The sequence below is a fragment of the Pseudophryne corroboree genome, chromosome 1 (assembly GCF_028390025.1).
Source record: "Pseudophryne corroboree isolate aPseCor3 chromosome 1, aPseCor3.hap2, whole genome shotgun sequence".
In the NCBI taxonomy this organism is placed as follows: domain Eukaryota; kingdom Metazoa; phylum Chordata; class Amphibia; order Anura; family Myobatrachidae; genus Pseudophryne; species Pseudophryne corroboree.
Window position 1 is genome coordinate 508,772,608 of NC_086444.1, and position 21,479 is coordinate 508,794,086.

At 42.4% G+C, this 21,479-nt stretch overlaps 1 protein-coding gene across 3 annotated transcripts in view; it reads left to right on the forward strand.

The window, feature by feature from the left end:
• TRPM3 (transient receptor potential cation channel subfamily M member 3) overlaps nt 1-21,479 on the forward strand; it is a 694,734-nt gene that overhangs the window by 425,675 nt on the left and 247,580 nt on the right. For 2 of the 3 annotated variants that reach the window (XM_063913891.1, XM_063913889.1), the window contains exons 13-16: nt 8,715-8,750; nt 8,933-9,073; nt 10,949-10,978; nt 12,353-12,645. In XM_063913891.1, coding sequence (XP_063769961.1) covers nt 8,715-8,750; nt 8,933-9,073; nt 10,949-10,978; nt 12,353-12,645 — 500 coding nt within the window. The remainder of the gene's footprint in view (nt 1-8,714; nt 8,751-8,932; nt 9,074-10,948; nt 10,979-12,352; nt 12,646-21,479) is intronic. The other variant, XM_063913890.1, reaches the window with a different exon arrangement.

Genomic DNA, 21,479 nt, shown 5'->3' on the forward strand with positions numbered 1-21,479 from the left:
TGTACTAGGTGCAGTATCTCCATACTTCTCTTGCTTTATATAGCAGCATTGTGAGGCCATGCGCCCTTTACCCATGGCCACGCCCCCTCACTTTGACCAGTTTCTAGCTAGGAGATGTTGGAGGGTAGGTCATCGTCCTCCTGTATTTCTGTAAACCATACCCAGGCTGTCTAGCATTGGGGTGGTTAAAGATTTGGAAAGGGAGAATACTCACTTCTTGAAAGTGTTGCTTATACTTTGAACAGTGTTGTATCTGTGACACTACGGCTTGCAGCAATAGCTATGCAGGGATATGTTCCCATTATCAGTGCTGTACAAACTCCCTTAGGAAATAATGGTGTAGCAGTGGTGTTCAGATGATAGGCTGGTTGCAGCTGTATTGTAATCAAGGACAGGGTTAGCCAATTATCTAATAGTTATTATTTATTCACTGAATAAATCAGTTGGGATTGACAGGATGATTTAGCTGCAGCAATCTCTAAAATTCCTCTGGAATTCAGAATATGTGGAATCAATTCGCTCATCTCTAATGGTAGGTTTAAAGTTGGCACTGGCAGAGACGATTGATCAGCTTTCATACTGTATTCTATTTTCTGCTGACATTATTATCATTCATTATTAACAGTTTCTAATATAGCGCAGCATATTCAGTTGCGCTTTACATCTGGAACAGCAGTAATAGAACAACGCTGAGTAATAACAGAGACATAGAGATACATTTCCTTTGTGTCATGATATGCAAGACATCAAACATTGTAATAAAGATTTAGACCATGACAAAAAAATACATTGCATAGAGTATATTTACTTTTTTTTTCATTCTGGTTACGGCACATAAGTCGGTGCAATGCATTCAGTCTAAAAGGTAGTTACATGACTTTATTGAACCCCCCGACAACTATCTCTTCATTATGATTATGGATTGAGAGCTGTTGTGGAACAGCTGCAGTAAGCTTTTCTAGCATATTGGAGTACAAAGTATTTGTTCCATATTTGCTGTTGAATTCAGTATCAGAAAAAACTATAGATGCCTGTAGAAAAGGATAGCAAGCGCCATCTTGTGGAATAAGCACCAATGCACATTTCCTGCATTTTAATATGGGAACTCCACGTATTAGAATTCTTTGTTTGTTTTGTTCAGTCTTCCTAATTGCTGCAAAGTTATTGATAAACTTGTAAAATTAACATTTTAAAGTGCATTTATGAATTAAAGCTTACAAGCATGCAGCACAACATAAAGTATCCCAATGATAAATTAAAGTTCACACTGTAGCTGGATTACTCCCTAAAGCAGTGGTTCTCAAGTGCCTAGGCACACTGGGGTGCCTCGGGACACTTGCACGGGTGCCCTGGGTTGGTGATCCAGGACCAATTCAAATTATTTACGGTAAATATAACAGAACAAACCAGTGCTTGTGGCTTCCAATTCTAAAATATGTGGACAAATAGACCATCACCACATTATGGGCAGTACGGATGGTGTAATGGTTAGCATTACTGCCTCACAGCACTGAGGTCATGGGTTCAATTCCCACCATGGCCCTAACTGTGTGGAGTTTGTATATTCTCCCCGTACTTGCGTGGGTTTCCACCGGGTGCTCCAGTTTCCTCCCACAATCCAAAAATATGCTGGTAGGTTAATTGGCTCCCAACAAAATTAACCCTCGCATGAATGTGTCTGTGTGTACATGTGATAGGGAATATAGATTGTAAGCTCCACTGTGGCAGGGACTGATGTGAATGGCCAATTCTCTGTAAAGCGCTGCGGAATATGTGTGCGCTATATAAATAACTGGTAATAAATAACTGAACCTAAGGATGACATACTGTATATAGTAAGAACAATTTACTGAATTATTTTTTTCTGAATTTCTGAATAAGAAACTCTTGGCCTAAGGGTGCTGTCAAAAAAATCTGGATACTCTAGGGCGCCGTGACTCAAAAAGTTTGTGAATCACTGTCCTAAAGTATTAAAATGATAACCTAAGTCCATAATTTAATGGAACTACTATTGGTATTACAAAAGCCACATAACCTTAATGCTGACAAAATCAAACTAAGAATGCAGCATTATTAAATATTTTGTATTACAATGCATCCAGATCTTAATATTATAACATATAAGTATAAGCTACATACTATCACAATAATAGCACTACAAAACTAGCCACAACGAAAGAGAACATAAAACAACCTAGGCATATTATTATAAAACTATACTTTAGTAATGCTAATAACACAAAACTAGAAACAGCAATAAATAAGCTGAAATAAAACAATTCAGACATATTGGAACTCATACCGAGTTGGACATAAAGCAATTTAGTCCTTTTTCAATGCAAATTGCTCATTTTTAAGTGTGCATATTGTACACGTCAATTCACAATGTGCATCTTGTTCACTGTCCTGGCAGCCACATTTTCTACTTAAGGCTCCTTGAAACAAGGGGGCCAAGAAAGATATTGTAGAGGGGGAGAAGACCCAGTCAAAATACTGTAAGGGAGTGTCAACCCAAAATGGGTCCCAAGATGGCCACCTAACATGCACAAATACCCATTTAGAATGGGATGACATATAGGTACTCGAATCTCAGGGCATCTTGAGATATAATGATAATGACAGCTGCAGGCCACTTCAGCTCTAAGACACTTGATTGTGCAAATATAGAGAAATTGCTTTTGCTACAATCTAATAGCAGGATAACAGTGAAGACCTATTTTAAAGAAAAAAAAGTATATTTCCTAAGTTTGGGCCTTTTAACAAGTTAAAATGTCATACTTGATTCTTGTTTGACTTGCTTTTAACACTCTTCACATCTCAAAGTTGTGGCCAACTATGCTTAGGTGGAAAAATTGTTTTTTTTTCCACTGATGCATTTTTCTGTGCTTAGCCGTCACTCTGAAACAAGTCAGTTATCATAAACTTATATAAAAAAATTATATAAAAAAATTATATAAAAAAAAATGTGAGCGCACTAATAGATGCAATAATAAATATAATTTAGTCAAGGCTGCTGATTTGATAAAAATGCATATACCTTTATTAAATTGTTAAGAAACAAAACAAAAAATAACCCATAAAACCATCATGGTACCAAGACAATCAAGACTGAAAGGCAATTAATGGATATTAATACGAGCTCTCGCCAATTGGACTTTGGTTGCAATATATGGCATATATACCGGTATATTAATACTTTTAGCACAGTATTTTTATAAGAGTCCTGCTGGTTAATAACTGTTATCCCTCTCCAGAGGATTTGTTAAAAGCTGTATTGTCATTGCTAAATAAGCATAAATAAAGCCATAATAGAGAATGCACAGTCCCACATTGGTTAGGTATTAAAAGTGTATGTTTGGCTTTATATAGTTCTGTTCCAACAATATGCTGAGCAGCAGTTATAGTTACGTGATGCAGTGCTGGTAATTGGTGTTTCCTCGGCACGATACTCCCGTTGGCGATGCTCACCCCCCGCTCTGCGGCGGTTCAGAGTGTCCGTTGCCTGGCTGTAGCAGCTGTCTCCAACTGCACGTGAGACGCTGGAAGCATGTGGTGTGGTAGGGAGCGCTTGGTCGCGGACCGCGACTTCCGGGTTGGACGGAGCTTCCTGCTTCCGGTGCGTTCCACCTGCATTCCACCTGACGTTTCTCAATCACTTGACGCGTTTCTCCGCCCTTGATAGATGGCGGTTTCTGAGGAAACCGCCATCTATCAAGGGCGGAGAAACGCGTCAAGTGATTTGAGATACGTCAGGTGGAACGCAGGTGGAACGCACCGGAAGCGTTAAGCTCCGTCCAACCCGGAAGTCGTGGTCCGCGACCAAGCGCTCCCTGCCACACCATATGCTTCCAGCGTCTCACGTGCAGTTGGAGACAGCTGCTACAGCCAGGCAACGGACACTCTGAACCGCCGCAGAGCGGGGGGTGAGCATTGCCCACGGGAGTATCGTGCCGCGGAAACACCAATTACCAGCACTGCATCACGTAACTATAACTGCTGCTCAGCATATTGTTGGAACAGAACTATATAAAGCCAAACATACACTTTTAATACCTAACCAATGTGGGACTGTGCATTCTCTATTACGGCTTTATTTATGCTTATTTAGCAACGACAATACAGCTTTTAACAAATCCTCTGGAGAGGGATAACAGTTATTAACCAGCAGGACTCTTATAAAAATACTGTGCTAAAAGTATTAATATACCGGTATATATGCCATATATTGCAACCAAAGTCCAATTGGCGAGAGCTCGTATTAATATCCATTAATTGCCTTTCAGTCTTGATTGTCTTGGTACCATGATGGTTTTATGGGTTATTTTTTGTTTTGTTTCTTAACAGTTTAATAAAGGTATATGCATTTTTATCAAATCAGCAGCCTTGACTAAATTATATGTATCAAAACCAGCCAGCAACTACCTATCTAACTTTATGTATTTATCTATCATGTATTTATCACACATCTGTGTCAGATCACTTAGTAACCCATGAAATGCTTATATGACTCAAACTAATCATACTTTCATCTCCAGAGGTTTGAGCAAAAATGAGGGATGTTAAACTCTATTCAAGATTCAATACTCATAGCGGTATGCATTTTTGGCTAGGTTTTGACATTTTAGCCACATTAAAGTCTTCCTAATGGAATGTATACTGTAATCCAGTGGTTCCCAAACTTTTTGAGTCACAGCGCCTTAGAGAATCAGAATTTGTTTCATGGCACCCCTCGGCCAAAAGTTTCTTATCAAGAAATTCACTAAAAATATTTAAGTATATTGTGTTTAGATGTCATCCTTAGGTTCAGTTGTGTGGTGAGGAACAGGATTTACTTCTGTATGTACACATATTTCATGATTGGAAGCCACCAGCACTGGTTTTGCCTATTACAGTGAATATAAATAATGTGAATTGGTCCTGATCCATCAATCCAAGGCATCCCTGCAAGCAGGGGTGGATTGGGATAGAAAACCAGCCCGGGAAATTTCTGGATGCAGCCCTGATGGAGGCGGAGTCTGAAGGGGTGGAGTCTGTCAAGCTGGGAAGGATCCTCCTCATATAGCCTAATTCTGAGTTGGATGTAGTTGCAGCTTTCCTTAGTTCTATTGCAGCAATTGTATCTGTGACATTATGCTAATGCTGCTACAGAGCCCATCCCTGGTGTACATCCGTGTCCAAATATGCAGGACTGAGGCACCCACGGTCAGTTTCTGCAGATGTTGCAATCATGCTTTGTGTGCGCTCGCACCATTGGCACTTCCAGCAGCCCTATGCTACTGTAGGTGCAGCTCATCCGTCTGAGTATGGCCTCCAACGTGAGCAATTCAGTGACTCTGTATGCATCCACTTTCAGCAACATGCCCGTGTCACTCTATTGTCCCTCCAATATCACAGCCGTACTACACTACACCTGCGTCTGATTAGCCAGCCTCCTGTAACTGCCCTGGAGCTCCCAACACATTTCTAACACACTTCTGAGGGCAACCACCATATACAGACACACTAGCAGTGCACACTGGGAAAGGGGGGGGTGGGGAGGGGACAACAAACTGTGTTTGTATTTATTGTTGTATTTCATCTTTATTTTTGTCTTGAATGTAATTACTTGGTAAAGTAATTATCCCCACCAGTAGTTATCCCCATGACCAGAGCAGAAAGAGGCCTGGCTTTTGTATCTCCTTGTGGTACAATGACGTGAGTTCACCCCTTTCCCAATAGACATACTTACAGAAAGGAGTCAGTGTACGATCACATGCATGGACAGTGTGGATGCTCATTGCTCTCCCGGGTTGCTGCCTGCTGGTATGTGGAGGCAGGGCTGGCTGGGAGGAGGGATCTCACGCACACACTACAGTGGCAGAGCTGTGAGGGAAACACGCAATGGAAGCCGCTTCCCTAACACTTACTCACAAGGGGTCAACCTCTTCCGCGGAAGCACAGGAACACAACAGCCGAGCCGAGGACAACCCTCGCTAAGCTGTTGTGATAGTCGACGGCACACAGGAGCTTCATGCTTCCCCCCAATGTCAGGTAACTATGGCCGCCGCACTCAACCCGGAGCTGCGGCGGCCGTAGTTACCTGACATTGGGGGAAGCATGGCTATTACGGAGAGCAAGTGGGCCGGCCCACCAGCAATCCATCCCGGTGGACCAATCCGCCCCTTCCTGCAAGTACCCTGAGGTACCCCAGGGTGCCACGGCACACAGTTTGAGAACCGCTGCTGTAAACTAAAGTACATAACAGTCTGTACCAGTCTCATAAAGTAAATCATCCACCGCTCTGATTAACCAAACATTAAGCAATATAATGAGGTTCAGTTGAGCTTTGACCTTTGTTTTAATCTCCCAGTATATTAATATTTGTATATCTGTCTATTTTCCTGTTGTGTGTTCTGTGACAGGAGTTGGTTCACTGCAGATATGTTGTAAACACATATCTGATAACATTGTTGCTTCCTGTGCAAACCGAGTGTTGACATGCAGCTCACATGTCACCTTGGTGTGTTTCAGTTTCCATATTGAACTGTTCTGTAAATCTCTCAACACTGTGATCTTCCTCTTCACGGTTGTTGTAGCGATCTCAATATTGTGTTGTCTAAATAGCAGTGGCAAATGGATTTTAAGCCATTCTGCAATAGATGCTCTGTGGTCAGTATATGCGCACTGACTGAAGATTCATAAAGGAAAGGTAAGCTTGTGATGAGTTCTGTAAATATGTAGTAATTGTGACCATAGACCAGGTGTCGCTCTGACTGGGTCATTTTATACAGTCATAGATGTGAGAGATTGTGTTTGTACAAACCCCATTCGCTTAATAATTTGCCCTAAAAATTATTATTAATAAATTGATTCTATTTAGTGGGATCTTTAATAATTATAGTCATGTAAGCATATGTCATTGATTTGCTTCTCAAACTTTTATTTTTGCAGTTCTAGATTAATGGCAATATTGACTCCAGCTGTAGTAGCTCTCTTGAAAATTACATTGTTGAGTAAAATGGTATCTGGATCATAGATAGTGTCTAGATAGACAGTCAATAAGTAAACACCATATTGTCAACATGCATTAGGTAAACAGGGTGAAAAGGTCAACAGGCAAAAAGCAGATAGTTCATAGGTCAACGGGTTCAAAAGGTCAACATGACAATGGTCGATACACATTTTTGTTGGGTTTTCACATGTTTTTCAACTTTTGTTTGATTTACCATCCACGTGGACTATGAATGGGAATAGTGACCAGTGCAAAGCACAAAGGTAGCAGAGTGAGGCAACTTGCCCAAAGCATTACAAGCAAAGCAACCCTGCGAGGGTATACATTTGCACTAATTGTGGTCACATATGATGAAACATACAAAATGACTCCCAAAGAACATAAAAACCCGTGTCGACCTTTTTTCTGTCTACCATTTCCATGTTGACCTTTGGACCCTGTTCACCTTTTGTACCTTGCCGACCTTTTCTACTGTCTACTTTTTCCATGTCGACCTTTTCACCCTGTCGACCTTAACACATGTCGACCATATGGGGTCGGCCTATTGACTATCTCTCTAATTAGAGCTATTAGAACACACCCGATTAAAATATATTTTGTAAAAATGCTGTATGTCTTAATGGCATATATTTAAAGGTAATGCATCTCTAAGGGGCATATGTACTAAATCTTGGAGAGTGATAAAGTAGAGAGGGATACATTACCAGCCAATCAGCTCCTGACATTTTTTAAACGCAGCCTAAGTATAACATGGCGGTTAGGAGCTGATTGGCTGGTACTTGATCTCTCTCCATTTTATCACTCTCCAAGGCTTAGTACATACTGTATGCTCCTTAATGTTTTATGACTAAGCACAGTGATAGTATCATAGAATAACAAGATTATAGCAAGAAATGTAGAAATCAGCACAGGAAGGTTATTTATTATTTCCTCACTCCCCAACTAATGATTTATTTGAATCCTAATATATTCAATAGTCATTTGGGGTAGGTTCTTTCCCGAATATTGCATCAATATACATGCACAGCTAACATAAAGAAAAAGTATTCTAATTTGAGGCTCTCTAAAGTCTGTTATAATCTAGAAATGCAATACATTATTAATATAGTCTAATATACTAAATAATACACTTTAATACTGCCTAACATTCCCTACATTTTATGTTTTTAAATACTTAGCTACCTATATTAGGAATATTAGGCTATAGCAATTTATTTTAATCAGATGTATGATGTGTTAATATTATAATAGACTTAAGAATACAGCAAAGCAGAATATTTTTTATTTCTCTAAGTTAGGTACTGTAAGTGTTTTTCCAGGTTCTCCAGATACATACATGTTGTCTGTATTTGGAGATTGATAGCAAATGAACTTTAACACAGAATTTTAAAAGATCAATTGCTTGGATGACCCACAGCTATCCTGATTTGCAGAGAGTACAATAAAAGAAGAGGGTTATAAAACACCAAATAGGCTAAATAATGGATCCAGCACTACCATGTATACCACTGTCATTTATAAATATTTCTAATTCACACATATAGAAATCTCACTTAATAGCACATAACAATTTTGCAATTGATACAGACACGTGAACCAATAAAGACAAGGACGTTTAGGTTTATGAGGGCAGATACGTTCTAGTCACTCGGGATTACAATTGATAAATGTAATGCTCATCGATTGCTGCACCTCCTTATTTAATTTATGTCTTCTTTCCAAGCGAGAATATCCAGGTTTCGGCTGGATCTATTTTAAGGTGAATTACATAGCCTAATATACTGTACTTCATTTGTTTCCATACATTTCAGTTCATTTTTTTTTTTTAAATTTACTTTAAATGTAACACCTGTTGTTTGATTGTATTTTTATAAACCTTGATGTTACTGCCTATTTTTGTCTGTATGTGTGCCTCCATTCTTGTGTGTGCCTTTTTCACAGGGAAATCTACCTCCAGATTACAGGATAAGTTTGATCGATATTGGCCTCGTTATTGAGTATCTTATGGGAGGAGCATATCGTTGCAACTATACCAGGAAAAGGTTTCGAACTCTTTATCACAATTTATTTGGGCCAAAAAGAGTAAGTTTACATTTTGCCTTAGCACATTGTGATCTTCCCATATATTCCCTTGATGAATATGTTTACAGACACAACTGTAATGAGGAAGGAATAATATATGTTATTGCATGGGTATAATAGCCTATTTTTATATTTATTTATAGTATGTCTGTTTGATCATATCTTTGTAACAAATCCATAGAGTAATATGAATGGGCAGGGGCAAACCAGTGAAGAAAGATTGTATTATTTTGGACTATAGTAGCTGGTACAACATATGACCAAATACTGTACAGATGTGTACACACACACCTATACTTAATAGCAAATAGCAGAAATGTAACCTTTTTGTTCTGATGTGTTTCTTTTTTGTTGTTATAATTATTATGAGTTTCTACTTTGTATTATTATGTAACAATAAAGATATTAACTGTTTAAAAGTCAAATGTTTACACACTAGTAAGAAAAATAAAAGGCCACTAAAAAACAGACCCCATCACTCACAATAGAAAGCGGGAGAATAAGTAAGGAGAGCTAGCAGTATAGTGACAGACAAACTGCAATGTTCTGCTGCACACATTTCCACCTATTACAATAGCTCAATATTGCTAATAATCCTGAGCACCGATGTGCTCAGGATTGCAAGGAAGGGTTGGGTATGATATGCCAGCGGTCTGGATGGCAGCGGTCAGAAGACTGACTGTGGCTTATCAATGGTGAGAATCCCAACAGGGGCTAGGTAAGTATACTTATCTTCCCCCAACGCCCCCCTAACCCTACCTTTCCACAGCCTAAACCTAACATCACCCCCCTCTCCCACAGCCTAACCGTAAGCCTCCCCAGTGATGCCTAAACCTAACTGCCCTTCCTGCAGCCTAAACCTAACCCTGCCTCCATTGCAGCCAAGCTCTAACCCTCCACAGGGGTGCCTAAACCTAACCCTCCTCCCTGCAGCCTAACCCTAAGCCTCCCTCTCCTAGAGTCTAGTCCTAACCCTCCCCCCAAAGCCTAAACCTAACTTCCCCCCTTCTGCGGATTAACTGTCCGTAGTCTAGGCAAACCTTTGGTTGAGATCATAGGCATTAGAATTGTGATCCTTATTTGGATGCCAGCATCAGCATTCTGAGCAGTGTTGGGATTCCAACGTCAGTATTTCGACTGTTGGGATTCCCAACAGCCAGGATCCTATCGGGATCCCTCATTGAAAATCTAATGATGTTGCTTGTCTTGATGTGCCTATGAAGGCTAATTTATTTTCCTACTGTAATACAAATTATTTAATTTTTAATTATTTTAGTCAAAGCCCCTAAGCTCCATTTTGATAGATACTGCTTCTACTTCCTGTTTTGTAAAAGCATAATAATAATGTTTGTAGAAATGATAGCCGTAGGTTAATTAAACAGCATTAGTAAAAAAGAATAATTATCCCTATGCAGTTTTATTTTACTGGGAGTGAGCATCTATTGTAGGTGATTTTTCTCTGAGATGTCCATGTGTAAGCATCTATGAAGTGGGTGGGTTAAAACTACAACAAACCTCTACAAAGTTCACTGGGCTGGGCCAACCAGTAGCAAAGTCGGATCATTAAAACTTACTCAACCTCCTCTGGTGCTGGTGTTATTAAACATTGTTCTTTGTTAGTTTTTTCTACAATTTCTACCAAGTAAAATTCTTAACACTATAAGTTTACACGAGCAAGCGATTAAATTGCTCCTCTTCTGTGTCTTTTTCCCTGTCCTCATCCAGTTATTAAATGGAGAGCATCCATGAACTTATATCTAATACTGCAAAGATACCGTTGTTGCACATTTGTTTCTGAAAAGTATAAAACTGTGTTACAACTCAAGTACTATATTTTACATATATTGACACTGTTCATTATTATGTCCTAAACAGCCAAAAGCACTGAAGTTATTAGGAATGGAGGTGAGTTTTATTTCTGTTAACTATGGCAGTGATCCCAGAGTGGGAAGTACCACTCTTATTTTTTGAGGGGGCGTTTACCTGTGAAGGTGGATGGGAGTTTAAATTATTTTGAGTTAATCATTGCTCTTTTGTATTTCTATCTTCCTTAATTTGTTGGGAGCATTGGAAACTTGTTTACTTATGAAGTCAAGTGGAAGTGGCCCAAAAGGGTTTGGCAACCATTGCACTATGTGAGATTACTACTATAAAAATGAAACCTAAAAAGAAACTTAATGCATGAGATAAACATGAGATTCTGATCTAGGTCTTATTTTCATCATTTAGGAATTCTAGATAGGAATACATTTCTTATTTGCATAGAATATTATAATTCAACTTAGTTCAAATATTTTTTTTGTAGAATACAGGAGTAACATTAATGTTGTGGTAGCATCTTGGAGATTCATTTGCTTTAATAATCATTAGTATACTAATATGTGAATAAAAATGTAAACTAATTATGCAGCTGTCAAGAATCAATGGAGAGGATAATGAACATTCTGTGGCTAGTCGTCTTCTTAATTATTAACTGTAAATAGCTATAACAGGTACCAAGCATTTCCAATGCTGTCTCTGCTTTCCCTTCTGGACTGATTGGTATTTGTTGTAATAGTTTGCATGTAGGATCACTCAAAATCTCACTGTAGCTTTTTTGGACATTACCTTGCTGTCTGCTATAGAGAGTATTTGGGGACATATTTATCAAAGAATATTTGCAGAATATCCCCCTCAATGTACACAGGGCCGGAATAATGCTTGTGGGGGCCCCAGGACAATTAAATTGTGGGGACCCTCCAATGAAATGACCCCAGATTTTTATATTCAGTCTTAGTTATTCCATACAGGTGCAGCCAGTATTATATTGAGGCACAGTACTCTAATTTCTCAATGGAATGCAGTTTAACATTTTTTCCAGAAGTACTTCTCTGGGTTAGCTTGAAATATTGTGTTGGTAATTATGATGATCTGTAATCAGTCATTTATGTCACTTTGGTGAGCTTGGTCCTGTGTAAGTTGTAAGTTAAACCCATGAGTCTATCCTTGTATGTGTTAAATCCAGCCATATAAACACAGCAAATATATACTGTAAATGACTCATAGTTTATATAACCTAAAAATATGGCACAATCTATGTAAATGTCAGCAAAGAAACAGTAATAAAAACAATAACTCAAAAATATACAGTGTTAACTTAACATTCAATTCCACAATTTACATTTTTCTTTTATCTCTGACTCATGTGTTATTGGTACTGAGATAAGTGTCAGTAAACAGGTTAAATATGTATCTATGCATGTAAATATGATGTGATCTATACATTTTAATCTGTGGCAGGATGATATCCCGATGAGAAGAGGAAGGAAGACGACCACAAAAAAGAGGGAAGAGGAGGTGGACATTGATTTAGATGACCCTGAAATCAATCATTTCCCTTTCCCATTTCATGAGCTCATGGTATGGGCCGTGCTGATGAAGAGGCAGAAGATGGCTCTGTTCTTCTGGCAGCATGGGGAGGAGGCAATGGCCAAAGCTCTAGTAGCCTGCAAGCTCTGCAAAGCAATGGCACATGAAGCATCTGAAAATGACATGGTTGATGACATATCACAAGAGTTAAATCACAACTCCAGGTTAATATCATTTTTTCATGTAGTAAAATATTTACCTTTTTTTTTTAATTAAAAGTGTGAAGCAGCCAATGTAATATCCCTGAGACATACCAAGAAGAAGTGGAAACCTGTCAAGCTGCTTAAATTAGTGTTTCTCAACTCCACACTTTCCATACTCTGTGCCTGAGTACAAGTATATCCATTACTGTTGGACACATTTTAAAAGATAAAAGAGGGGGTACTAATTATTTTGCTTGCGATTTTGGCCCTCATTCCGAGTTGACCGCTCACTAGCTACTTTTAGCAGCCGTGCAAATGCATAGTCGCCGCCCACGGGTGAGTGTATTTTCGCTTTGCAGGAGTGCGAACGCCTGTGCAGCAGTGCGCCTGCAAACACATTTTGTGTAGAACAAGACCAGCCCTGTAGTTGCTTATTCTGTGCGATGATTGCTGCGACGAATGACACAGTAATGACGTCAGATACCCGACCAGCAAACGCCTGCCACGCCTGCGTTTTTCCAAACACTCCCAGAAAACGGTCAGTTGACACCCAGAAACTCCCACTTCCTATCAATCTCCTTGCGATCAGCTGTGCGACTGAAAGTGGCGCTAGAACCTGTGCAAAACCACGATGCTTTTTGTACCCGTATGCTGCGCGTGCGCATTGCAGTGCATACGCATGCGCAGTTTTGCCGTTTTTTCAGCTGTGACCAACGGCAGCTAGCAATCAATTCAGAATGAGGGCCCTTGTGAGGAGACCCGGAAAACATACACTGTTGAGGTTCCCTGAGGACTGTTGGGAAACACTGGGCCAGATGTAATGACGTCTCAAGTTTGGCGGCCGTGCGGGATGCCAGACAAACTCTGACTTTTTTTAAAGGGGCAATCACTTACAAGACAAAACCATGCCTTGTAAGTGATTGCCTCTTTAAAAAAAAGCATGGATCCTGAACTCGGGCATCATTACATCCGGCCCATTGTGTTAGAATATGTGATTTGTCTGATATTGGAGCATGACCCCTGGTCTGTTATATGATTGTAGGCCATATAAAAAAAACTAGGAGATTTAATATGGTTTCTGCTCATAAGAAATTGAACTGGTCTACTGGGATGTAGTTAATATCCCAGGCGCTCAGGATCCCGACGGTCAGAATGTTGACAATAGCATCAAGATGGTAAGTACTGGAGCTAGGGTTAGTTTTAGGGTTAGGGTTAGGCACAAGGGGGAGGGTTATGGTAAGGCACTATGGGGCAGGTTAGGGGTAGGCTGCAGGAGGGGACAGATAGAGTTAGGCTGTGGGAGGTAACAGTTTGGGTTAGGCTGCAGGAGCGGTGGGTTAGGGTTAGGATTAGAGTCAGGATTAAAATACTTATCAAAATCCATCTGGATTTTGAACATCGGTATGCCGCCTTCAGCATTCTGGCCATTAGGATCCTGGCAAAAATAGTTAAGACAGGGGACTACAGAGAATGTCCAAAACAGATAAAACTTAGAGAATCTCTGAGGATATATGACAATTAGCACAAGAGTCAGTGGGTATTCAGAGGATATTCCATATGCTGGTACCACAGTAACATGTTGAAATCAGGAGCTTTTGTGGAATGCCAACAGAGTGAACTATGCTGGCAATACCCAGAAGAATACTGGAGACTGTGAGGAGTGCCAGCCTGTAGTGACTGATGCTGAAGACTGTGTAGAGACGATCCGTGGTAATAGCTGATACTTGGAGTACAACAGAAACATACTGGAGACTGTGAGAGTGTTCAGTAGTAATGATCAGCACCGGGAGTAAAACAGCTGCACACAGAAAACTGTGGGTAACACTTAGTAATACTGGCAGCACAACTGGATCACACTGGAAATGGAGAGACATTCAGTTATATTAGCTGGTACTTGAAGCACAATAGCAAAACCCTGGAGACTGTGATGCCAAAGTCTGGTAACTGCAGACTGGAGCTAGTAAGTAGGTTAGAGCAGAAGTTGTACTGGCAATGAGTAGTGGTAAGGCAGAGACTTATATACGGGGCCCTAGCTGTTGATCGGTCTCTGGAGTCATGTGAAGAGAATCTGGTCCAGCATTGCATTGGTAGAACAGTGATCAGCTGATCTCAGGCAAGATGGCATGCCCATGTCTCAGTGGCGCTGGCTCCACATGAACAAAATAAACAGACTCTGGAATTGATATTGCTTGAAACTCTGATAGAAAGAAATGTACTGCTACTGTATATAGTGACAGCGGCGGGTACAGTAACGGGGAATAACAGTCCGGCGAGTGACACACTGGCTTGTATTGTGATACCCTCTTTTTCTTTTTTTAACAACAGCAATTTCTAGCCAGATAAGTCATATTTTATGTTTTGTATTTTTATGCATTAATACTTATGTAAAATATATTGTACCTTGTTACAGATTTGGAGGCTTTGGTGTACCTATTGATAACAGCAGCTTATTCAAATCCTACTGTACTATAGCGTTTATTCATATATATTGGAAAAAAGCACCAATTTAGCTTTTTTCCTTTTGCTTTTTCCCTTTATTAATTCAGTATTGTTTTAGTTTAAAGCATTTGTCAGATTATGCAGTGCTTTCCTGAGAATATTGTGTCATTGGGTTGGGTATGGGTGACCGGCGGTTGGGATACCACCGGTCACCATACCGACGCCGGGATGCCAGTGTTTAGATTGCCGATGGGAGCGAGTGCAACAAAGCCCCTTGTGGACTCACTGCGCTCGCCATGCAGCGGGCTCGGTGGCTTGCTGCACTCACCACAGGTTCTATTCCCACTCTATGGGTGTCATGGACACCCATGAGTGGGAATAGTCCCTGTCAGTCGGCATGCCGACTGTCGTGGTTTCCACTGGGTGGGATTCCAGCATTGGTATAGTAACCAGCGGTCACTATACCAACGCCAGAATACCGCCCGGTGGACAGCTCCCGACCGCCGGTCACATAACCACATCCCATATCATTCCCTGTCCTATTGATGCCTATGGTGTAAATTACTTACCACACAAACACAGCGTAGGATCCATTTGGTCAGAAGTCTAGAAACATATGAGTATGGTTTTGGACTGTGAGTGGAAAGTGGATCACTCAGAGGAAACACCTGCCAAAACAGGCAAAGCAAACAAACTTGGTAGATGGAAAGTGGAAACCAATGATCTCATGGCTGTGTAGCAGCCAACCACTATGTTTTGTGCTTGAGTAAAACAACATACACTACACATACAGTAAAAAAAAATGTTACACTCCTTTGAGAACATCCTATAAGACAAACAAATATCTTTGATAAAACAGACAAGTGTTTGACCAAAACCATAGTAGTTCAGCATCATTGAATAATAAGTTTTTATAACAGATTTATCTGCCAGTTACATGATTTGGAAAATAGTGGAGCTAAATACAAAAATATAATTAAACATTGATATATTTCACACCGGTGTGCTTGATTTCTACTAATGAAATGAGTACTCTGTCTTATTGTATTTATACTAAAGATGTGCACGGACCTCTGTGTTTTTTAATTCTAATTCATCATCGTGTTTTGGGTTTGGCAAAACCACCTTCAAGTGCCTTGGTACGGATTTGGTTTTTGGTAGAGATGTGCAGGTTCGGGTTTACCTGGATTTACTCGGATTTACCCGGATCTGAAAATGTCATTTTATTGGCTCTCGGATGTCACGTGTTTTTAGATAGCCAATAAGAAAAATCCTGATAAATCCGAACTTGCGTTAATTCTGACATTAAGAACCAAGTATATTTGAACCTGCAAAAATCAATCAATATTTACAAAAAAATAAATAAATTGACAAAACAACTAAAATCATGTAATTTGGACCTGTTTACATGCAATCCAAAGCCCGAGTTCAGTTTTTAAATCCGAGTTCCAAACTGACAACAGACCCAAGCCAGGACTCTGTTCCACTCGAAACCCCAAAGTGATTCAGAACTGGGACTCAATTCGACTCAGAAACCATAAGTTTAGGGGGGGTTGTATTTCAGGAAAATCGAACCATACTGTATACTGTATCTCTCATTTATACACCCTTAGAATAGAGCAGACATCACGTCTGATATGTTTTTATGATGGTGTATCAATTAACAATCACATTTTTAATACAGAACACAGACATTTCCAGTTATGGAGATATATATATATGAGTTACTTTGTCATGTGAAGTGTCTGTTTTTACAAAAGGTTACATGTTGGTTCTTTTTTTGAACATGAATATTTAGTATTTCTAATTTCAAAAACTCTGAGAAAGGCTGGTTGTGCCTATTGATAAGTTAAAACTCTATATATTATTTCTCTTACGTCCTAGAGGATGCTGGGGACTCCAAAAGGACCATGGGGTATAGACGGGATCCGCAGGAGCTTGGGCACACTGAAAAGACTTAAAACTGGGTGTGAACTGGCTTCTCCCTCTATGCCCCTCCTCCAGACCTCAGTTAGACTTTGTGCCCAGGACTGACTGGACACTCACAGGGGAGCTCTACTGAGTTTCTCTGGAATAGACTTTTGTTAGGTTTTTTATTTTCAAGGAGACCTGCTGGCTACAGGCTCCCTGCAGCGTGGGAGTGAGGGGAGAGAAGCAGACCTACTTCTTCTTAGTTTAAGGGCTCTGCTTCTCGGCTACTGGACACCATTAGCTCCAGAGGGTTCGATCACTTGGTTCGCCTAGCTGCTTGTTCCCGGAGCCACGCCGTCACCCCCTCACAGAAGCCGGAAGAAAGAAGTCGGGTGAGTATGAGAAGATCAGAAGACTTCAGGACGGCAGAAGACTTCGGTGACCAGGTACAGCGCAGCGGGGACGCTGCGCTCCATGCTCCCACACACATCACTGATGGCACTCACAGGGTGCAGGGCGCTGGGGGGGGGCGCCCTAGGCAGCAGGTCACTGGTGTCCGGGTAGCCGGCAGAAGCACTGTCAGTGCCTCGGCTCCGTTCCTCGGCCCCCGCCGGCATTTTCAAATTGGGACCACTGAAGCCTGCCGGGAAGGGGAGGAGCTTAGCGCGCGGCTCACGGCGCCATCTTTCTCTCCTCCACGCGGCTAAAGGAGACGCTGGGCCGGACCTCCGATCACTCCTCGCAAGTAACGGGGAGATTTCTCAGGGGGGGAGGGGGCGCAGTGTGGTGCATTATTTAGTTTCTAAGTAGCACTGGTCATATATATCCCCTATAGGGATATATAGGCGCTGGGGTGTGAGCTGGCATACTCCCTCTGGGTCTCTCTCTGGGCTTCACTGTAGGCCTGTCCCCTAGCTGAGACATTCTGAGTGTGTGTCGCTGTGTCGATCGAACGTGTCGACATGTCTGAGGCTGAATGTGATTCACCGGAGGAGGTTGTGGGGGGTGCAGTTGTGGGTCTGGATTTGGGTCTGTCGGCGCAGCCGACACCTGATTTACTCACGTTATTAACTACAATCAATACGAATGTAGCTTCATTATCAAAGAGGTTAGATAAGTCTGAGTCACAGACGCAGGTGTGGAAGAAGTCCATAGAGGAGGCTTTATCTCAGGTACAGACCCCATCGGGCTTGCAGAAGGGGCCGTTTACTCAAGTGGCAGATACTGATACCGACTCTGACTCTGAGGTCGATTTTTCGGAGGCGGCTTTGCATCCGCGTTTAGTGAAGAGTATTCAGTACATGATTGTGGCTATAAGGGATGTTTTACACATTTCTGATGAACCTGTGGTGCAGGAAACAAGGATTTGTTTGTTCAAAGGGAAAAAACCTGAAGTGAAATTTCCCCCCTCTCATGAAATGAATACTCTTTGTGAAAAGGCTTGGGAGTCGCCGGATAAGAGGTGGCAGATTCCCAAGAGGATTTACATGGCGTATCCTTTCCCCTCTGATGATAGGGAAAAATGGGAGTCGTCTCCAAATGTTGACAAAGCTCTATCTCGTTTGTCTAAGAAGGTGGCGCTTCCGTCTCCGGACACGGCAGCTCTCAAGGATCCGGCGGATCGCAAGCTGGAGACGTCTCTGAAGTCCATTTTCGCTAATACAGGCGCATTGCTCAGACCTACAGTGGCGTCTGTGTGGGTGAGTAGTGCTATTGCTAAGAATTTAGCTACTGACATGGATACCCTTGATAAAGATAATGTTCTTCTGACTCTTGGTTATATCAAGGACGCTGCAGATTACCTGAAGGATGCGGCGAGGGATGTTTGTCTCTTGGGATCAAGAGCCAATGCCATGTCAATATCGGCAAGGAGGGCGTTGTGGATCCATCAATGGAATGCTGATGTAGACTCCAAGAGAGCTATGGAAGCTTTACCCTTCAAAGGTAATGTCTTGTTTGGGGACGGCTTGGCGGACCTGGTCTCTACCGCGACGGCGGGTAAGTCCTCTTTTCTTCCCTATGTTCCCACACAGCACAAAAAGGCACCACATCAGCAGATGCAGTCTTTCGTCCTAATAAATACAGGCGTGGAAAGGGTTCGTCCTTCCTCGCTGCAAAGGCTAAAGGAAGGGGTAGGAAGTCACCTGCCGTGTCAGGCGCCCAGGACCAAAAGTCCTCCCCTGCCTCTACCAAGTCCACCGCATGACGTTGGGGCTTCCCTGGGGGAGTCCGGACCGGTGGGGGGCCGTCTCCGAGTCTTCAGTCAGGTCTGGGTTCATTCAGGCCTCGATCCTTGGGTCCTAGAGATTGTATCTCAGGGATACAAGCTGGAGTTTCGGGAGGTGCCCCCTCACCGGTTTTTCGTTTCGCCCTTACCAGCGTCTCTTCCGGACAGGGAGCTGGTGTTGGCAGCGATACAAAAATTGTGTCAACAGAAGGTCATTGTTCCAGTTCCCCCGTCACAATGGGGGGAGGGGTTCTACTCGAGCCTATTTGTGGTGCCGAAACCGGACGGTTCGGTCAGACCGACTCTGAATCTAAAACTCCTCAATCCATACTTGAAAGTTTTCAAGTTCAAGATGGAATCTCTTCAAGCTGTGATTTCCAGCCTAGAAGGGGGGGGGGGGATTGTATGGCGTCAGTTGACATAAAGGATGCCTACTTACACGTCCCGATATTTCCTTCGCATCAGGCCTTCCTCAGGTTTGCGATACAGGACTCTCATTACCAATTTCAAACGTTGCCGTTTGGCCTTTCCACGGCCCCGAGAGTGTTCACCAAGGTCATGGTAGAAATGATGGTTCTCCTTCGCAAGCAGGGGGTTTCAATTATCCCGTACTTGGATGATCTCCTGATAAAGGCGAGGTCCAAGGAAAGGTTGCTAAGGAGTGTGGATTTGGTGCTGTCGGTGCTTCGACAGCACGGTTGGGTGCTAAATTTACCAAAATCTCAGTTGATTCCGGCCACCCGGCTGTCTTTTCTGGGCATGATTCTCGACACGGAGTTACAGAGAGTTTTTCTTCCACAAGAAAAGGCTCTAGAACTGCAGTTGTTGGTCAGGAAACTTCTGAAGCCGAAGACTGTGTCCATCCATCAATGTACGCGCGTTCTGGGGAAGATGGTGGCGACGTACGAAGCCATTCCGTTCGGCAGGTTTCATGCCCGGGTGTTTCAGTGGGACTTGCTGAGCAAATGGTCCGGGTCTCACCTGCACATGCACCGGAAGATAAGTCTATCTCCCAGAGCCAGAATTTCCCTCCTGTGGTGGCTAAAAGGGTCTCACCTCCTAGAGGGACGCCGGTTCGGTATCCTGGATTGGGTACTTCTGACGACAGATGCGAGTCTCCGGGGCTGGGGTGCAGTCACCCAAGGCAGGAACTTCCAGGGGAGATGGTCGTTCCAGGAAGCGGGTCTCCACATAAATGTGCTCGAGTTAAAAGCCATTTACAACGGCCTGCTACAGGCAAGAAGCCTTCTTCAGGGTCGACCTGTCCTGGTACAGTCAGACAACATCACAGCGGTGGCACATATCAACCGTCAAGGCAGCACAAGGAGCAGAGCGGCAATGGCGGAGGCCACAAGAATCCTTCACTGGGCGGAACAATACCTGAGCGCCCTGTCAGCAGTCTTCCTTCCGGGAGTAGACAACTGGGAAGCAGACTTCCTCAGCAGACACGATCTCCACCCGGGAGAGTGGGCTCTTCATCAAGAGGTGTTTGCAGAAGTGATAAAGCGTTGGGGACTCCCTCTGATAGACATGATGGCGTCTCGTCTCAACAAGAAGCTTCCGAGGTATTGTTCCAGGTCAAGGGACCCCCAAGCCAATGCAGTGGATGCCCTGGTGTCTCCGTGGGTGTTCAAGTCGGTGTATGTGTTCCCTCCACTTCCTCTCATTCCAAAGGTACTGGGGATCATTCGGCGAGCAAGGGTTCAGGCGATTCTCGTAGTTCCAGATTGTCCAAGAAGGGCCTGGTATCCGGATCTTCAGAAATTACTAGTGGAAGATCCTTGGCCACTTCCTCTAAGAGAGGACTTGTTGTTGCAGGGTCCTTGCGTGTTTCCAGACTTACCGTGGCTGCGTTTTACGGCATGGAAGTTGAGCGCCAGATCTTAGCTCGTAAAAGTATTCAAGGAGAGGTCATACCTACTCTCCTCAGGGCTAGGAAGGAGGTTACGGCGAAGCATTATTACCGTATTTGGAAGAAGTATGTTTCCTGGTGTGAGTTTTAGAAAGGCTCCTGCGGAAGAATTTCATTTGGGGCGTTTTCTCCACTTTTTGCAGGCTGGTGTGGATACAGGCCTGAAGTTGGGCTCCATCAAGGTACAGATTTTGGTATTGTCTATTTTCTTTCAAAGAGAACTGGCTGCCCTCCCAGAGGTGCAGACATTCGTGAAAGGAGTTTTGCATATCAATCCTCCGTTTGTGCCTCCTGTGGCCCCATGGGATCTGGACGTGGTCTTACAGTTTCTCATGTCTTCCTGGTTTGAGCCTTTGTGTAAGGTTG